At 35.4% G+C, this 13,294-nt stretch overlaps 2 protein-coding genes across 2 annotated transcripts; one reads left to right on the forward strand and one right to left on the reverse strand.

The window, feature by feature from the left end:
- Nucleotides 1-211: 211 nt before the first annotated feature.
- Nucleotides 212-1,186, reverse strand: LOC116029609. Its single transcript, XM_031271658.1, has one exon. The coding sequence runs from the start codon at nt 1,184-1,186 to the stop codon at nt 212-214; it is 975 nt and encodes a 324-aa protein (XP_031127518.1).
- A 4,488-nt stretch (nt 1,187-5,674) lies between these two features.
- Nucleotides 5,675-13,014, forward strand: LOC116030229 (3-hydroxyisobutyryl-CoA hydrolase 1-like). The gene is made up of 14 exons (XM_031272407.1): nt 5,675-5,825; nt 6,188-6,268; nt 6,840-6,908; nt 7,320-7,383; nt 7,656-7,735; nt 7,828-7,911; nt 8,337-8,421; nt 8,649-8,734; nt 10,416-10,537; nt 11,145-11,205; nt 11,323-11,421; nt 12,337-12,438; nt 12,514-12,555; nt 12,653-13,014. Exons 1-14 carry the CDS (start codon nt 5,790-5,792, stop codon nt 12,788-12,790), a joined length of 1,149 nt encoding a protein of 382 aa, XP_031128267.1. The 5' UTR covers nt 5,675-5,789; the 3' UTR covers nt 12,791-13,014.
- Nucleotides 13,015-13,294: the final 280 nt, after the last annotated feature.

Below are 13,294 nucleotides of genomic sequence, written 5' to 3' on the forward strand. Positions count from 1 at the left end.
AACCCCCACGATTAGTTGATTGGTAACCCCCTGGGTATGCAGTTTGGTATCCCCCCCTTGCGACATTTTGGTAGCCTCCGTGATATGTAGGTTGTTGGCTTTCCCAATTAGATATCTGATGGTTATCAAGGTGGCCTTGCTGACTCTGTGGTCCAGAACTGTAATTCCTGTTTGCTCTGTAGTTGCCACCATTCCTCTACTCCGGGCTCTTCTAAATATTTTGGTCATGCATCCGGATCCTAGGTAGTGGGTGTTCCGGCTGTTGCAGTGCCATAGATTGCATTGGTTCTTGATGTTGCGGCAGACCATTGTCATCAAGTCCATCGAGTGCGGCAAAGCGGGATTGGGTTCCCAGTCCATCTCGGCCATTGTTCCTTTGTGGCACTTGTCTTCTATCCAACGGAGGGCCGCCTCTTTGGTTATTCGATACTCTGTTCCGATTTCCCCTCTCTCTTCGGGAGACGAGCATCCAGGACCCATATTTTTCTGACCCCCAATGACCAGTCACCTGATTATCGTTCTCCCTCTGGTGGGATTCCTGTCCGTCCTTGTTCACCTCCTCCTGCCCGCATTTCTCATGGCGGTGACCATATTTTCCGCACTTAAAGCACACAAGATGGATCCCCTCATACTCAACTGGCCATTCTTCCATATTCAAAACAAACCTAGACAGCAAGGGTTTGGTTATATCCAATTCAACACAGACCCTTGCAAATTTTCCCTTTGTCGTCAAGCTAGTTGTAGTATCAATTTTCACTGGGCGACCAATTGAGAGCCCAATCTTCTTCAAGAAATCTTCTTCAAAATACTCTATAGGCAGTTTAGGAAATCTTACCCATACCAGAAGCTTCTCAGTTTTATTCTTCCAGGGGGTAAAGTTTGGCTTCCATTCTTGGACAACCAGATAATGGTCAAGAATCATCCATGGACCTTCGAACTTGGCAAACTCATAGTCTTTGAGCGCTTCGAATCTAGCAATGTAGTACTCGTGGCTGATGGCGATTAGGTCGAAGCTTCCCTCAGGCTTCCACATGCGCTGGAGTCTTTGTTGCAAGAAGGTGTAATTCACCGTTCTGCCCAGCACTCTGATTATAAGAGAGCGTCGCCAAGGTTTCCTTAATCTCTCTTTTTCAGCTTTGGTCACCCTAATAATGGGGTATTCAGATTTGAAGTTCTCATCCTCCATGGCGTCGTCTTCCGAAGCTACCTCCTCCTCCTGGGGTTGGAATTTCTAGTTTGTCCACGCATTCTGGGGCGTCTCTGCTGGGGTTCTCTACCGATTCGAGTCGGGGGTAACTGCCTCTGCGGCCGATGGCGTTTCTTGCATTTTGTCTACAATTGGAGCCGGCGATGAGGACGATGCTACGTCTTCCCTACCTCTTTTCGACTTCTTTGTACTTCGTTCCAATAAGTCTTGGTCCTCCGGTGACCGAGCGGTCGCCGCTGGTGAGGCCGACTCAGAGAGAGAATCTGTTTACATTAGTGGATTCTACACACTTTGTTGATTTGGGACTTCATTTTTTTTTTTTGGTTTAAAGGTCTCAATGAAAATTTTTTATTTACGGAATTCAATTGTATTATCGTTTTATTTCAGGCTTATTTGATCATTTTTCTTATACTATTTGATGTACATGCTGTGGTTTCAAATGACAAGGTGAATAAATACTTAATTTGCTATGTAATGAACATAAACACCAAACGAGCAATTCAACATTGTCTGTGAATGAACTCATATGAGGTTTATTATTGATAATAAACTGATACAAATGCCTCGATTATATCTGTCTTACTTATTGTATTACTTATATGTCTTACTTACTATTTATTAGTCAAACCAACTCTTTCTTCTTTATTTATTTTTACTTATTTTTAAATTTGTTTTTTTTTTGTATTTAATACGGAGTAGTACTTTTAATGTAGTCTCTAAATAAATAACTTTTGTATACTAATATTAAACTTAATATATTATGAAAAATTGAACTTAAAATAACTTTAGTCACACATCGTTAACCGAACAAGACACATAAAATGAAACGGGGAGTAATTAAACAAATGTGTAAAGAAAAAAGTAGTAAAATCTACTACACACACTAATAAGAGATAATAAAGTAAGGCCTATAACGGAAACTAAAAAATTCCCGTATAATTATTTGATAAATAAATTGTTTAGATTATTTTGATTTTAGTATTTTTTTTTTCTAACTAGTATTTTCACCCGTGCGATGCACGGAGTGTATTTGTTATAATATATTAAGAATATTTGGATCGATATATAATTATATAAATTATAACATCAAATATTATATAATGCAATTGAAGATATGTTTTGGATCGATTATGTTTTCTTATGTTATTCTTATTTGAATTCAAGCAAATAATTGCTTAATTAATAGCTAATGTGTAGATGTACGCATGCGTTGCTGGAACTGTAGAGATTTTATATATCATTGTTTAGAATTTTTATAAATTGTACAAATATGCTCCTTCTCTAGTAACTCAGTTATAAGAATCAATTGTTATTCTAATTCATATGTATGTAAGATATATTTTTGTGTAGATATATAGCAATTTTTCCATCTTGAAAAAAAACATAATATCACCGGTTGTATTTACACATTACTGTAAACCTCTTTGTAGACAATATTGGTAGTAGCAACACAATCTTGTCCATCCTCGTCCAGAACGAATTAACACTTTCAGGCTATCAGGATGGGTGACTCGGGAGAAAGCCACGTACAATTGAACATGATTAAAAACTGCTTTTTTCAGCAATAACCCAACGTGAGTTAGTGTTCGGCTCTGGCTTTTTTGATAGTCATGGCATATGCAAGCATCAATGAGAATTATTTATATTGGAATTTGACGGGCAATCTCGTATCAGAAAGAGTGAGATACATTCAAGGGATAAGAACTTTGGTTCCTTCATGTGTCCCATTAACTATTCTTGTTTCAACAATGTGATCTGCCAATCTTATAATGATGAGTTGAGTACCATTATAACGACCAAGAGAATGGTCTATCTTCCGCAATAACATAATAGGTGCACCGACCTTTAATGTCAATAAATTATTAAGAAAATCATACAATCTCAAACTATTTAAGAATTTAGGAGTGTGTACTTCTAATAGATTTTCACCGTCTGGTTCTGCCTTACACAAAGAGTTACAACTTAAATATGTTCGTCATTTTGCAATATTCATATTGCACATGTACTGATTAATTTGATCAACGACATCTAAAGTCGGCGAACGGATCACTGATCTTTCAGCTGCGACTCATCAATCGTGCCACATCTTGAGCTTGAAAATTTTAAAAATCACATTTTATGTAATCAAAACATTGAGTCATAACAATATTGACAGTGAAATTTTAATTTTATGATCTACATATATATATTCTGTGATTTTTCCATAAAATTAGTTTTGATAGTCAAACTGTAAAACATATTGATTTTACCAATCACTAAATTTCAAAATGTTTCAGATTCCCAAGTATATATAAGTAAAACTCACATCTAAAGCCTAATTTTTTTTTTGTTAATATTTTATACATATAAAGTCTCAGACTATTATGAAAAGTTAGTAACCTTGAGTTTAGCATACATCATAAAACATTGTGTGATAGTGGATAGTAACCAAGGTTGAAAAAACCGCTAGGCGCTCCTCGGGCGCTCAAGGAGTGCCTAGCGCCTAGGATGCCTAGGCGGGGATTAATTGGCGCCTAAGCACCAGTGTATTTTTTTAATTTATTTTTTATTTTTTAAAAATTTGTTTAAGTATTTTCAATTTTTTAAAGACTAATAATTATAAATTATATAATACTTTAATAGTTAATACTAAAACATTAAATATTAACTTAAAAAAATCTAGAGTTTGTATAATTTAGGGTTGTTTCGCTCAAAAGAATGTTGTTTCATGTTAAATAACCCGTTAAAAAAAGAAGAACAATAGTTAATTGCCCCACTAGGCGGCCTAGTCGGTGCGTAGGAGGTCTAGTCGAGGCCTAAGAGGCCTACGCGGTCAGCGCCTAAGCAGGCCTAGGTGGTCGCCTAGCCGGCCAGCCGCCTAGACCACCATTTAAGGTGATACGCTAGGCGGTCGACTGACGCCTAGTGCATAGGCGGGGATTAATCGGCGCTTAGGCGAGATTTTTGCAACATTGATAGTAACTTTGAGGTAAGACTATTCAAGCATATAAGCATGTTTCGAGCTTGTTTCTATGCTTTCAAAATTCAAATCATCATACTGGCATCATGCAATAAACAAAAATATATCAGAATGTATGAATCATATATCTAAACTGTTAATCTAAACTTCACTCCAGATTACCAAATGGAGTATGGCTTTTTGGGATGATGCTCATCCAAACTGTTGAAATGTGATGTCCATAACTGTTGAAATGCGATGTCCATAATCATTTACTTATTTAATAATTCAATTATTGGGAAAGAAGTTGTCTTTCCGTAAATAATAATAATAACAATAATAATATTAATAATAAATAAATTAAATTTGATTCATCCGCATGTTTCCTATCAAGGTGACAAGGGTATTATTAAGGGAAGGGTGAAAATGTGAACTCTCCGTCTACGTAAGTAATAACATGATGAAATGGATGAAAACTTGCTATAAGGTGAAATTAGAGTTTTTTGCATTTTTAGTCCCACGACTATAGTGGCACTTGTAAGATTTGTCAACGACTTTCAAACTTGGCAATTTTGGTCCATGACTATTGTTTTTGTTGCAAAAATGGTCCTTTTGGCGCCAGAAAACAAAAACCGGCTGATTTCCCGGCAATTTTTCGCCGAAAAAAAAAATCGACATATTTTCTGTCAATTTCTCGCCAAAAAAAAAAATCCCCTTTCAAGTAGGATTAAAATTGACATTTCTAAAAATTTAATTTAGTTTACTTTTTATTCAAAATTGACGTTTCTAAAAAATTCCCCTTTGTGTTGGCATATGTTACTACTGGGCAAAATTATTCAAATATTATTTTTACTTTTTAGTTTAAATTTAATCTTAATAATATTATTTTTTGTTGATCTTGAATTTGTATTAATAATTTTGAATTTGTACTTAATTGGCTAAAAAGTAAATATAATTTAAATTTAAACGAAAAAATAAAAATAATTTTTAATTTGTATTTAATTTTACTAAGATTAACTTGGCTACACGTGCTTTTAAAAATGAATTAGTTTTAACTTTAATTAGTTTACCAAAATAAAAAATAATTAAATTGACTACATATGTTTTTAGAAATGAATTTGTTTTAACTTAAATTAATTGTTTAGAAATGTCAATTTTAATCCTACTTGAAAGGAGAATTTTTTTCCGGCGAGAAGTTGACGAAAAATATGTCGATTTTTTTTCCCGGTGAAAATTTGTCAGAAAATCCACCGGTTTTTGTTTTCCGACGCCGGAAGGACCATTTTTACAACAAAAACAATAGTCATGGACCAAAATTGCAAAGTTTGAAAGTTGTGGACCAATCCTACAAGTGCACTAAAAATGTACAAAACTCGATGAAATTACATATATTTGGAGTGTTCAGTGATCTAATTGCATTTTTTAAAATTATGTGGACTAATTCCATTTTCGAGAAACCTTAGTATGAACCTTTTTCATAAATTTAACTACTCAAATACACAAGACAATAAGTTAGCCACTAAGTTTGGGTCTCAACTCTCAAGTCTTAACTGACTCAAAACAGACGTTTCTCTTTCGTTCTCTCTCCAGTCTCCAGTTGTGAGTTTGGGCTCATCTTTACAAGCAGAGTAGACGAACAGAAGCATGGCTTCACTCTCTTCCAACAGCAACACCGATCAGGTTACTCTAATTCGTTACCATTCCACTGCCACATCTTCGTTGTACTGATTGATTGCTTTAGCCCGCTTGAATTTCGCTCTAAGATGCAATTATCATTTTGATTCTGTTAGGAAATTGATTTCAACAATTTCTTCTTTTGTTTCGGAAAAGAAGTACAGAGTTGTAATCTTAAGTTCAATTGATATCCGTTTTGTTAAGGAAAAGCTGGAACTCTGTACTCTTGATTACCTATCATTTCACGAGGATGAATATCAGATATTTGAAATAGAACTGACTGTAAATCCTTTTATTGTCTTTGTATGCGTATAATTTTTAGAATTTCTGTTTAGTTTAAGCATCAGTTATCGCTTTTGGATGGTTAGGTCCTGGTAGAGGAGTCCGGATGTGTGAGAACGTTCATACTAAACAGACAGAAGCAGTTGAATGCTCTTTCTTCTGCAATGGTATGTTTCAAAGGGATCAATATATGCACCAGTGTTACATTACTAATTGAACTCCCAAAGCTGTATTGTATATTTCCAGTATTTATGATTTGGTTGCTCCCATCAGGGACTGCTTTCTTTTTTTATAATCAGTTTTGTGAATTTGGGAGAAAATATTACTTTTCTGATTGCTTGATTAAATCGGTCAATGAGTTCAGTCAGTGTTATATTATCAATTATGAATTTAGGGAAGAAAAAATACCTGTCATCATCATATTGTTTATGTTGGTATTTTTGTGTTCCGAAATAGAGTCTGTAGTTTGAGTGCTCAATAAGCATGTGGTTTAAGTGCTGTGGTGTTTTTAATGTGTTGTCCTTCCTTCTATCTAGATTCTTTATTAATATACAAGATTCTCTCTTCATTTCTTTTCGTTTTACTACTATTTTACTGTTCATTTCCTAGCATGTGTCTTTCCTCATGGCTTTTTCCTGTGCATAAATTAATATCTTATCGTTATTTTTATTTAAACTAATTATCAATATGCTGATCTAGTTTTGTAACTATTTGCTCAAAGTTAATTTTTTAATCCAGGTATCTCGCTTATTAGAACTTTTCCTAGCCTGCGAAAAAGATTCAAATGTCAAGTTGATTGTTTTGAAGGTATGCTTTGGCTTCATATTTATTACATTTACTCTACCGGACTACCAGTGCACCTTTTTTCCACTGCATGTCTGAAGATAGTAAAATTTGGATGCTTGATGTATTGATTAGTTATACCTAATAGAGTTATAGATAAAGAACCTTTGATATAGGGTAGTAAAATTATTTTTGTTCATAAACCTACATCCTTTTCGTTTTTCATTTTTGAGTTATTTATTCTCGATTGTTATATGTTTTACTAGAAAAACTTGATTTTTTAAATGGAACTTTAGTACATCAATAAGAGAAGCATGGAACCATGTACTTTATCTGCCCACTTATCCACTTATAAGTTTATATTTCCTATTGCTTTAGTATTTTTGTTACTCATAGAGATTGGAAACCTACATCTAACATATTCTTTATTAGCAGAGCAGTGGAAGAGCATTTTGTGCTGGTGGTGATGTTTCAGCTGTAGTTCATGATATTAGACAAGGTAAGTCATTTTATCATAATTTTATCGTTAACTAGATTGTGAAAGGATGTTTCTATAAGCATATATCTATCCATCTATGCATATATGTATATACATGTATATGTTCATCAATTTGATTTATTTGCTTCACATGTTTCTAGATTTTATTTTCCTATGTTTCATCTGTGTGACTCTTGAACTTCTGCATTGTTTATTGATTAAATTAGTTGGAGTCACTGTAGGTGCTTGTCCTCTGGGAAGCTAATGACCTTCCTATTGCTTTTGTGTATCAGGTAACTGGAAATTGGGTGCAGAATATTTCAGAAAGGAGTTCACCATGAACTATGTAATTGCGACTTATAGCAAACCCCAGGTTTACTTATGATATATGTACTTTCTTTTACTTTCCCTAAATTCCCTTCATTTTGAAAATCTTCTTATAGTTTCTTGCAATGGCATGTGAAGGTTTCCATTCTTAATGGAATTGTCTTTGGAGGGGGAGCAGGTGCTAGTATACATGGTAGATTCCGAGTTGCTACAGAGAAATCGGTATTTATAATTTACCTCTTTAGCCTAATAACACAACTGAAATACCCCTTATAGTTCATGTGACATCTTTCAAGTATTGTTTCACACTTTTACAGCTGTGGGAATTTGAGACAAAGTGATCCTATTATTGGGAGGAGTTATTTTGATACTTGTCTACCTGATGATGGGACCTTTTACTCTATAGTTCTGATTCTTGTATGCCGAAATGTATGCGTTTAATTTCTGTGGACTATGGTTGAACCTGTAATGTAGTTGTGCATTAGTGGAAGACGTTGTATTCTGTGAATACGAATCAGATATGAAAAATTTATTTTAATGGATTATTTATTTTCCTGAATAATTGTTTGATGTCTTTCAGAGTAGGCTATGATTTACAATGTGGTACTGGAGATTCATGAAGTGTCTTTTTGTTTTCTTTCATGCAGGTTTTTGCTATGCCTGAAACAGCTTTAGGACTCTTCCCGGATGTAGGTGCCTCCTACTTTTTATCAAGACTTCCTGGGTTCTTTGGTAATTCCAGTAGTGTCCTTGTCCTCAGTGTACATTTATTTCAATATCCTGAAATAGTTCTGGTATAAAGCTATTTAAGTGTAAGTATTGTTGTCATTGCCTTCTCTTACTGTGGTTTATGATTATTATTACTCGGTATAAGTAGGATGACCAACATAATAAGCCTCTTTTTCAGCCACAAATTTCAGGTCTGCTTTGTTTAACTCCATTAATATCCACCTTGGCAGGAGAATATCTTGGGTTGACTGGTTCTAGGTTGGATGGTGCTGAAATGCTTGCATGTGGTCTTGCAACTCATTTTGTCCCTTCAGAGGTACCCCAACAATCTCAACATTTAGAACGCTGGATTCATTTCTTGTTTTCTATTTGACAAACCAGATTTTGTTAAATCATATTCAAATGTTTTCTTAAATTGCATTTATTACAAGAGTTTATTGTCAGGATTCAGGAAAGTAAATTTGTATTATGGTTTGAATAACACATGTGGCATTCGAAATAACTAGTTTACATAGCCTATCCTTGTAAGTTAATATATTGTAGGGAGGCTAGTTTACATAGCCTATCCTTGTAAGTTAATATATTGTAGGGAGTTGGTTTAATCTGGAATTCTGGATATCAACATCAAAGCCCCAGATATATTGCTATTGAAATGAATAGGCTTTTAGTAATATATCCCGTAGCTTGTGTGGTAGAATGTCCTGTGAAAAGCATGTTTTGCGTAGTGGTGTTTGGAAAGGTAAAACGGGAATGAAATCCCCGAGTGTCGGTCTCTAAGGATGGCAAATTTCGAAGCTCAAGTTGCACATGAGTTAACAAGAACCTTCAAGCTTTTCACTTACGGGTTTCAAGGGAAGTATTGTGTAACAAGGTATATGAGAGCAAGAGTGCAAAAGTAAATTAAAGTAAGCAAATAGAGAGAAAATGGGTGTAGGATTGCTCCTTCATTGCAATGTGCATCTTAGTGTCTAGGGTAGGAGTTGTGAGAGTGTGGATCTTGCATTTCGAGAGAAGTGTTTAGAAATGCCATAGCCATTTCGGTCTCTACGGCCTATCATAGCTCTATGTAGCACCCGAGTGTCAACATGCCTCTATAAGTCTACACTTCATCCCAGGCTACGCCCTCTCGGATCTAAGACAGGGATTGAAAATGGAATCAAGGCTATCTCACACTAACAATCTCTTGCCTAGAGTGATGAATCCTAGGCTACTCATGAAGTTGGGCCCCACTCCAAGAATACAATACAAATCATCCAACTCCAACATGAAAATACACAATCTCCACAATACAACTCCAAACAATTAATTCAACATCACACTAAGCACATATGCAACAAATTCACAATCCTAACCCTAGAGATTTAACTACTCATGTTCTTGAGAACTAAAAATGTCTAGAGAGAGAAGTAAAATCTGGAAAAATGATCTCACCCCTGACTTCTTCTAGAAATTCCCAATTTAAAGGGAGAAATCGCTCCAAGAAACTTTGCGCCCCTGGCCACACATGCTGCCACGATCATGGCCGACGCCACTTATTCGTCCATGGACTCGGCCACAATCGTGGTGAGCTGCGTGGCAGAGTCTGATGTTTGGCCACGAGCTTCCACCACGATTGTGGTGCTAGCTCTGCTGAATCCTCTTCTGCCCTCTTCCAAGATTGCTTCGAGTTAAGCCCCTATGCCACTTCCTTTGTCCAAGGGTCCTTCAAAACACTTGAGTGTACATGTTATGGAACTTTGTAGCTCATTAACAACATTTGATGGCTTTTCCCTCATAAATCAAACACAAGTGACTCAAAGTAAGCCTAGAATAGCCCCAAATTGACCCTAGAAAGTAGTATCTTTTGGCACTTATTATTTGAATAAATATTAGCGCATTCAACTTTCCCTTAGACAATGCTCACAATTCATTAGAACTCTGCACAATTGGCTATGCCTCACTATTCTCCTCTCCTGAGCACCACTTATTTTGTATGCATATTTTGTCATATTATGCAGATGTTGTTACCATTGGAAGAAGCACTACATAATATCAATTCAAGTGATCCAACAATTATTTCTGCCATTATCAGTGAGTTTTCACAAGTACCAAAATTGAAAGAAAAGAGCCCGTATAACCAGTAAGTCCATTTTCTCTCTCTGTTGCATTCTGTTTATATATGGGTTTGAAGGCTGAGATTCTGTAGCCTTCTGTATTAAGTTGTTATTATACCAAGAAGTTTATAATGATCATAAGTGGTGTGTGAAGTATTTCCTCGGAATAATATTTTTTGCAGTGATTTCACTGTTTGATTCAATGCCTGTTCTCTCTCTGCTGTTTGCTGCAAGAATTCATTTTTGCCTTGATTTTTCTTACTTTAACATTGAACTAGATTTGGTGTCTTATTGTATGGCGACCTTAATGTATTAAGTATAATATGCCATGTTTAAAATTGATAATTTTTGCTCACTATTTTCTTCTCACCTTAGAAGGCTGTCTCTTTCAACTGTTCTTGTGACTTAGGTATGTGCTATTAGCCTATTATTGTTCAGTACCACTAAGTGTATAAACTTAACAAAGTTTCAGTGGTTACCCAACCTCAAAACCCAACAAAATAAATAAATAAAAGCATATCCATAAGGTGGATAACCTTCTGTTGGAAACACATTAGTAGTGTCTTCAGAAGATCTCTCTGATTGAGCATTTGACTAGTCGAAGTCTTGTCTTCTGCAATTGTGTATGTACAGTTTGAAGATTATTGATCGCTGTTTCTCTCGAAGAACCATTGAAGAAATCATGGTTGCACTTGTAAGTAAGCAAGAATAAGAGTAGCACTTATTATATGCTAAATGCTGTTTCCTTGGTATGTACTTCTCAGCTGGAAGCAAAGAATGATTTATGAGAATTCCATAATAACATCTGTAGGAAAGTGAAGCTGCAAATTGGAAGGATGATTGGATTTCTTCTGCAATTCAATCACTGAAGAAGGCATCACCTACAAGCCTTAGAATTTCTCTAAGATCGGTATGTTACAAGCACTCTCCAATACAGAAACACCCCCCTACTGATTGAAAGTCAGTTATTTAATTAATAGTTAGGCTGTTTATTGTGAAATTTGGGAGAAAAATACTTGAAATTGTGAACATATATACTGTTAGTGAGGTACTAAGTTAGAAAGAAATTAATACATGCTAAGTTCTAACTAGGAAAATTATTAAGTGTGCCAAGACATACCCAGCTAGGTGCGTTCCGACAATGTTGTTGTATGGGAATACTGCTTATATTCTATTATAACGATGTTCATATTAATTTTATAGCAATGATGTTTGGATTAAATCACAATAATTTTAAGAGTATATGGAGTTATATTTTGAGTATTGTAATTATAGAATCTGAACATCACTCTCATAATGCAAACAATCTAACAAGGGGTGCAGAGCTAGGTATGATTTGGCCATCTTATAACTGCTGATAAAGCCTTTAGAAAATTTTCCAATTGCCATATTTGGCACACTACAGCAATTCTTGCAAACACGTACTTTGGTACTGCATTGGCTCCTTCAATACCTTACTGCTGCTCAATTGCTAGCTGCAGTTTCTCTAGTAATAATCATGGCAATCAGGAAATTGTAGAGATTCCTCCCCCACCCCCTAAGGAACACCTCTGTCTTGTACACACTGGCAACTCTGATGAAATAATGCCTGAGTTTTGCTTTATTTGAATATGCTTTGTTCTCTAGAATACTGAATTTGATTGAAGAATTAATGACATGGATCAGAATCATTATGGAATTTGTGTTCACGGGAAAAGTGTGATGTCACTGACATGGAGTGACCAAAATAATAAGTTGAAAGTTTGATTGTAACATTATTTGTATAGAAGTTGGATGTTTAATTAGTTCAAGATTGTTGTGAATGTGATTTGCTTTTGCTATTCAGATAAGGGAGGGGAGGCTGCAAGGTATTGGTACATGCCTCATCCGTGAGTTTAGAATGGTTTGCCATGTGTTGAAAGGAGAGTTTTCCAAGGATTTTGTTGAGGTAAGGAATCCTTGGCTTTTTGTATTGTTTCCTATGCGGTATGCGCTCTGGATACTAAGCATTGATTTAAATCAGGGTTGCAGAGCCATACTCTTGGACAAGGATAGAAAGCCCAAGGTTCATTACTTTCATCTACTACATAATCTCATTACGCAGAATCCAAAACTTGAACCTTAACTTCTGCTTCTTTTATGTTTCTATGTTTTTTGTTTAGTGGGAGCCATCCAAGTTGGAACTAGTAAGTGATGATATGGTCAGTCATTACTTCAGTAAGTTAAACGATGAAGATTGGAAAGATCTGCAGTTCCCAGGCAGACCATGCTTGCCTTCTTATGCCATTGCAAAGCTCTAATCGAATAATCATTACAACAAGATATTTTATTTTATATACATTCTGTGGTGTCAAACACCAAAAGTGAATAAATACTTTTTACTGTGTAAGGAACATAAGCAGCAAACAAAATATTGAACGTTGTTTGTGAATGAACTCACATGTTAACGTTCATTCTGGTGCATATCAGAATGGGCAATCTGTATATCAAGCCATCAGGCTTACAAAGCTTGGTTCATCCTGTATAGGCTGTATTGATACTTTACTTTTTTTTTTTTTTTTTTGACAAAACAAACAAACTGCATTCCATTACTTTGCTAGAGAGTTAAGAAGAATACAAGATGGGGTAACAACGTCCCAAAATAGCGAGCCAGACTGAGAGTTGGCAACCCTAGCAAGTGTGTGGGTGATTTAATTCGCTGACCGATTAATAAAGCTACAAGAAATTGACTCAAAGGAGTTAATAAGATTGCTAGAAGTGTATAGAATAGAGCCCAATGGAGACACAAACATTGATACTGAACT

The sequence above is a fragment of the Ipomoea triloba genome, chromosome 9, assembly GCF_003576645.1.
Source record: "Ipomoea triloba cultivar NCNSP0323 chromosome 9, ASM357664v1".
NCBI lineage: Eukaryota > Viridiplantae > Streptophyta > Magnoliopsida > Solanales > Convolvulaceae > Ipomoea > Ipomoea triloba.

Excerpts from the sequence above, each read along its gene's own strand:
- LOC116029609 (XM_031271658.1), bottom strand. The coding sequence starts at position 1,186 with ATGGAGGATGAGAACTTCAAATCTGAATACCCCATTATTAGGGTGACC.
- LOC116030229 (XM_031272407.1), top strand. The coding sequence starts at position 5,790 with ATGGCTTCACTCTCTTCCAACAGCAACACCGATCAG. Across the intron at positions 5,826-6,187 it reads CCAACAGCAACACCGATCAG|GTCCTGGTAGAGGAGTCCGG; the intron begins GTTACTCTAATT and ends TTGGATGGTTAG. Across the intron at positions 8,422-8,648 it reads AAGACTTCCTGGGTTCTTTG|GAGAATATCTTGGGTTGACT; the intron begins GTAATTCCAGTA and ends CCACCTTGGCAG.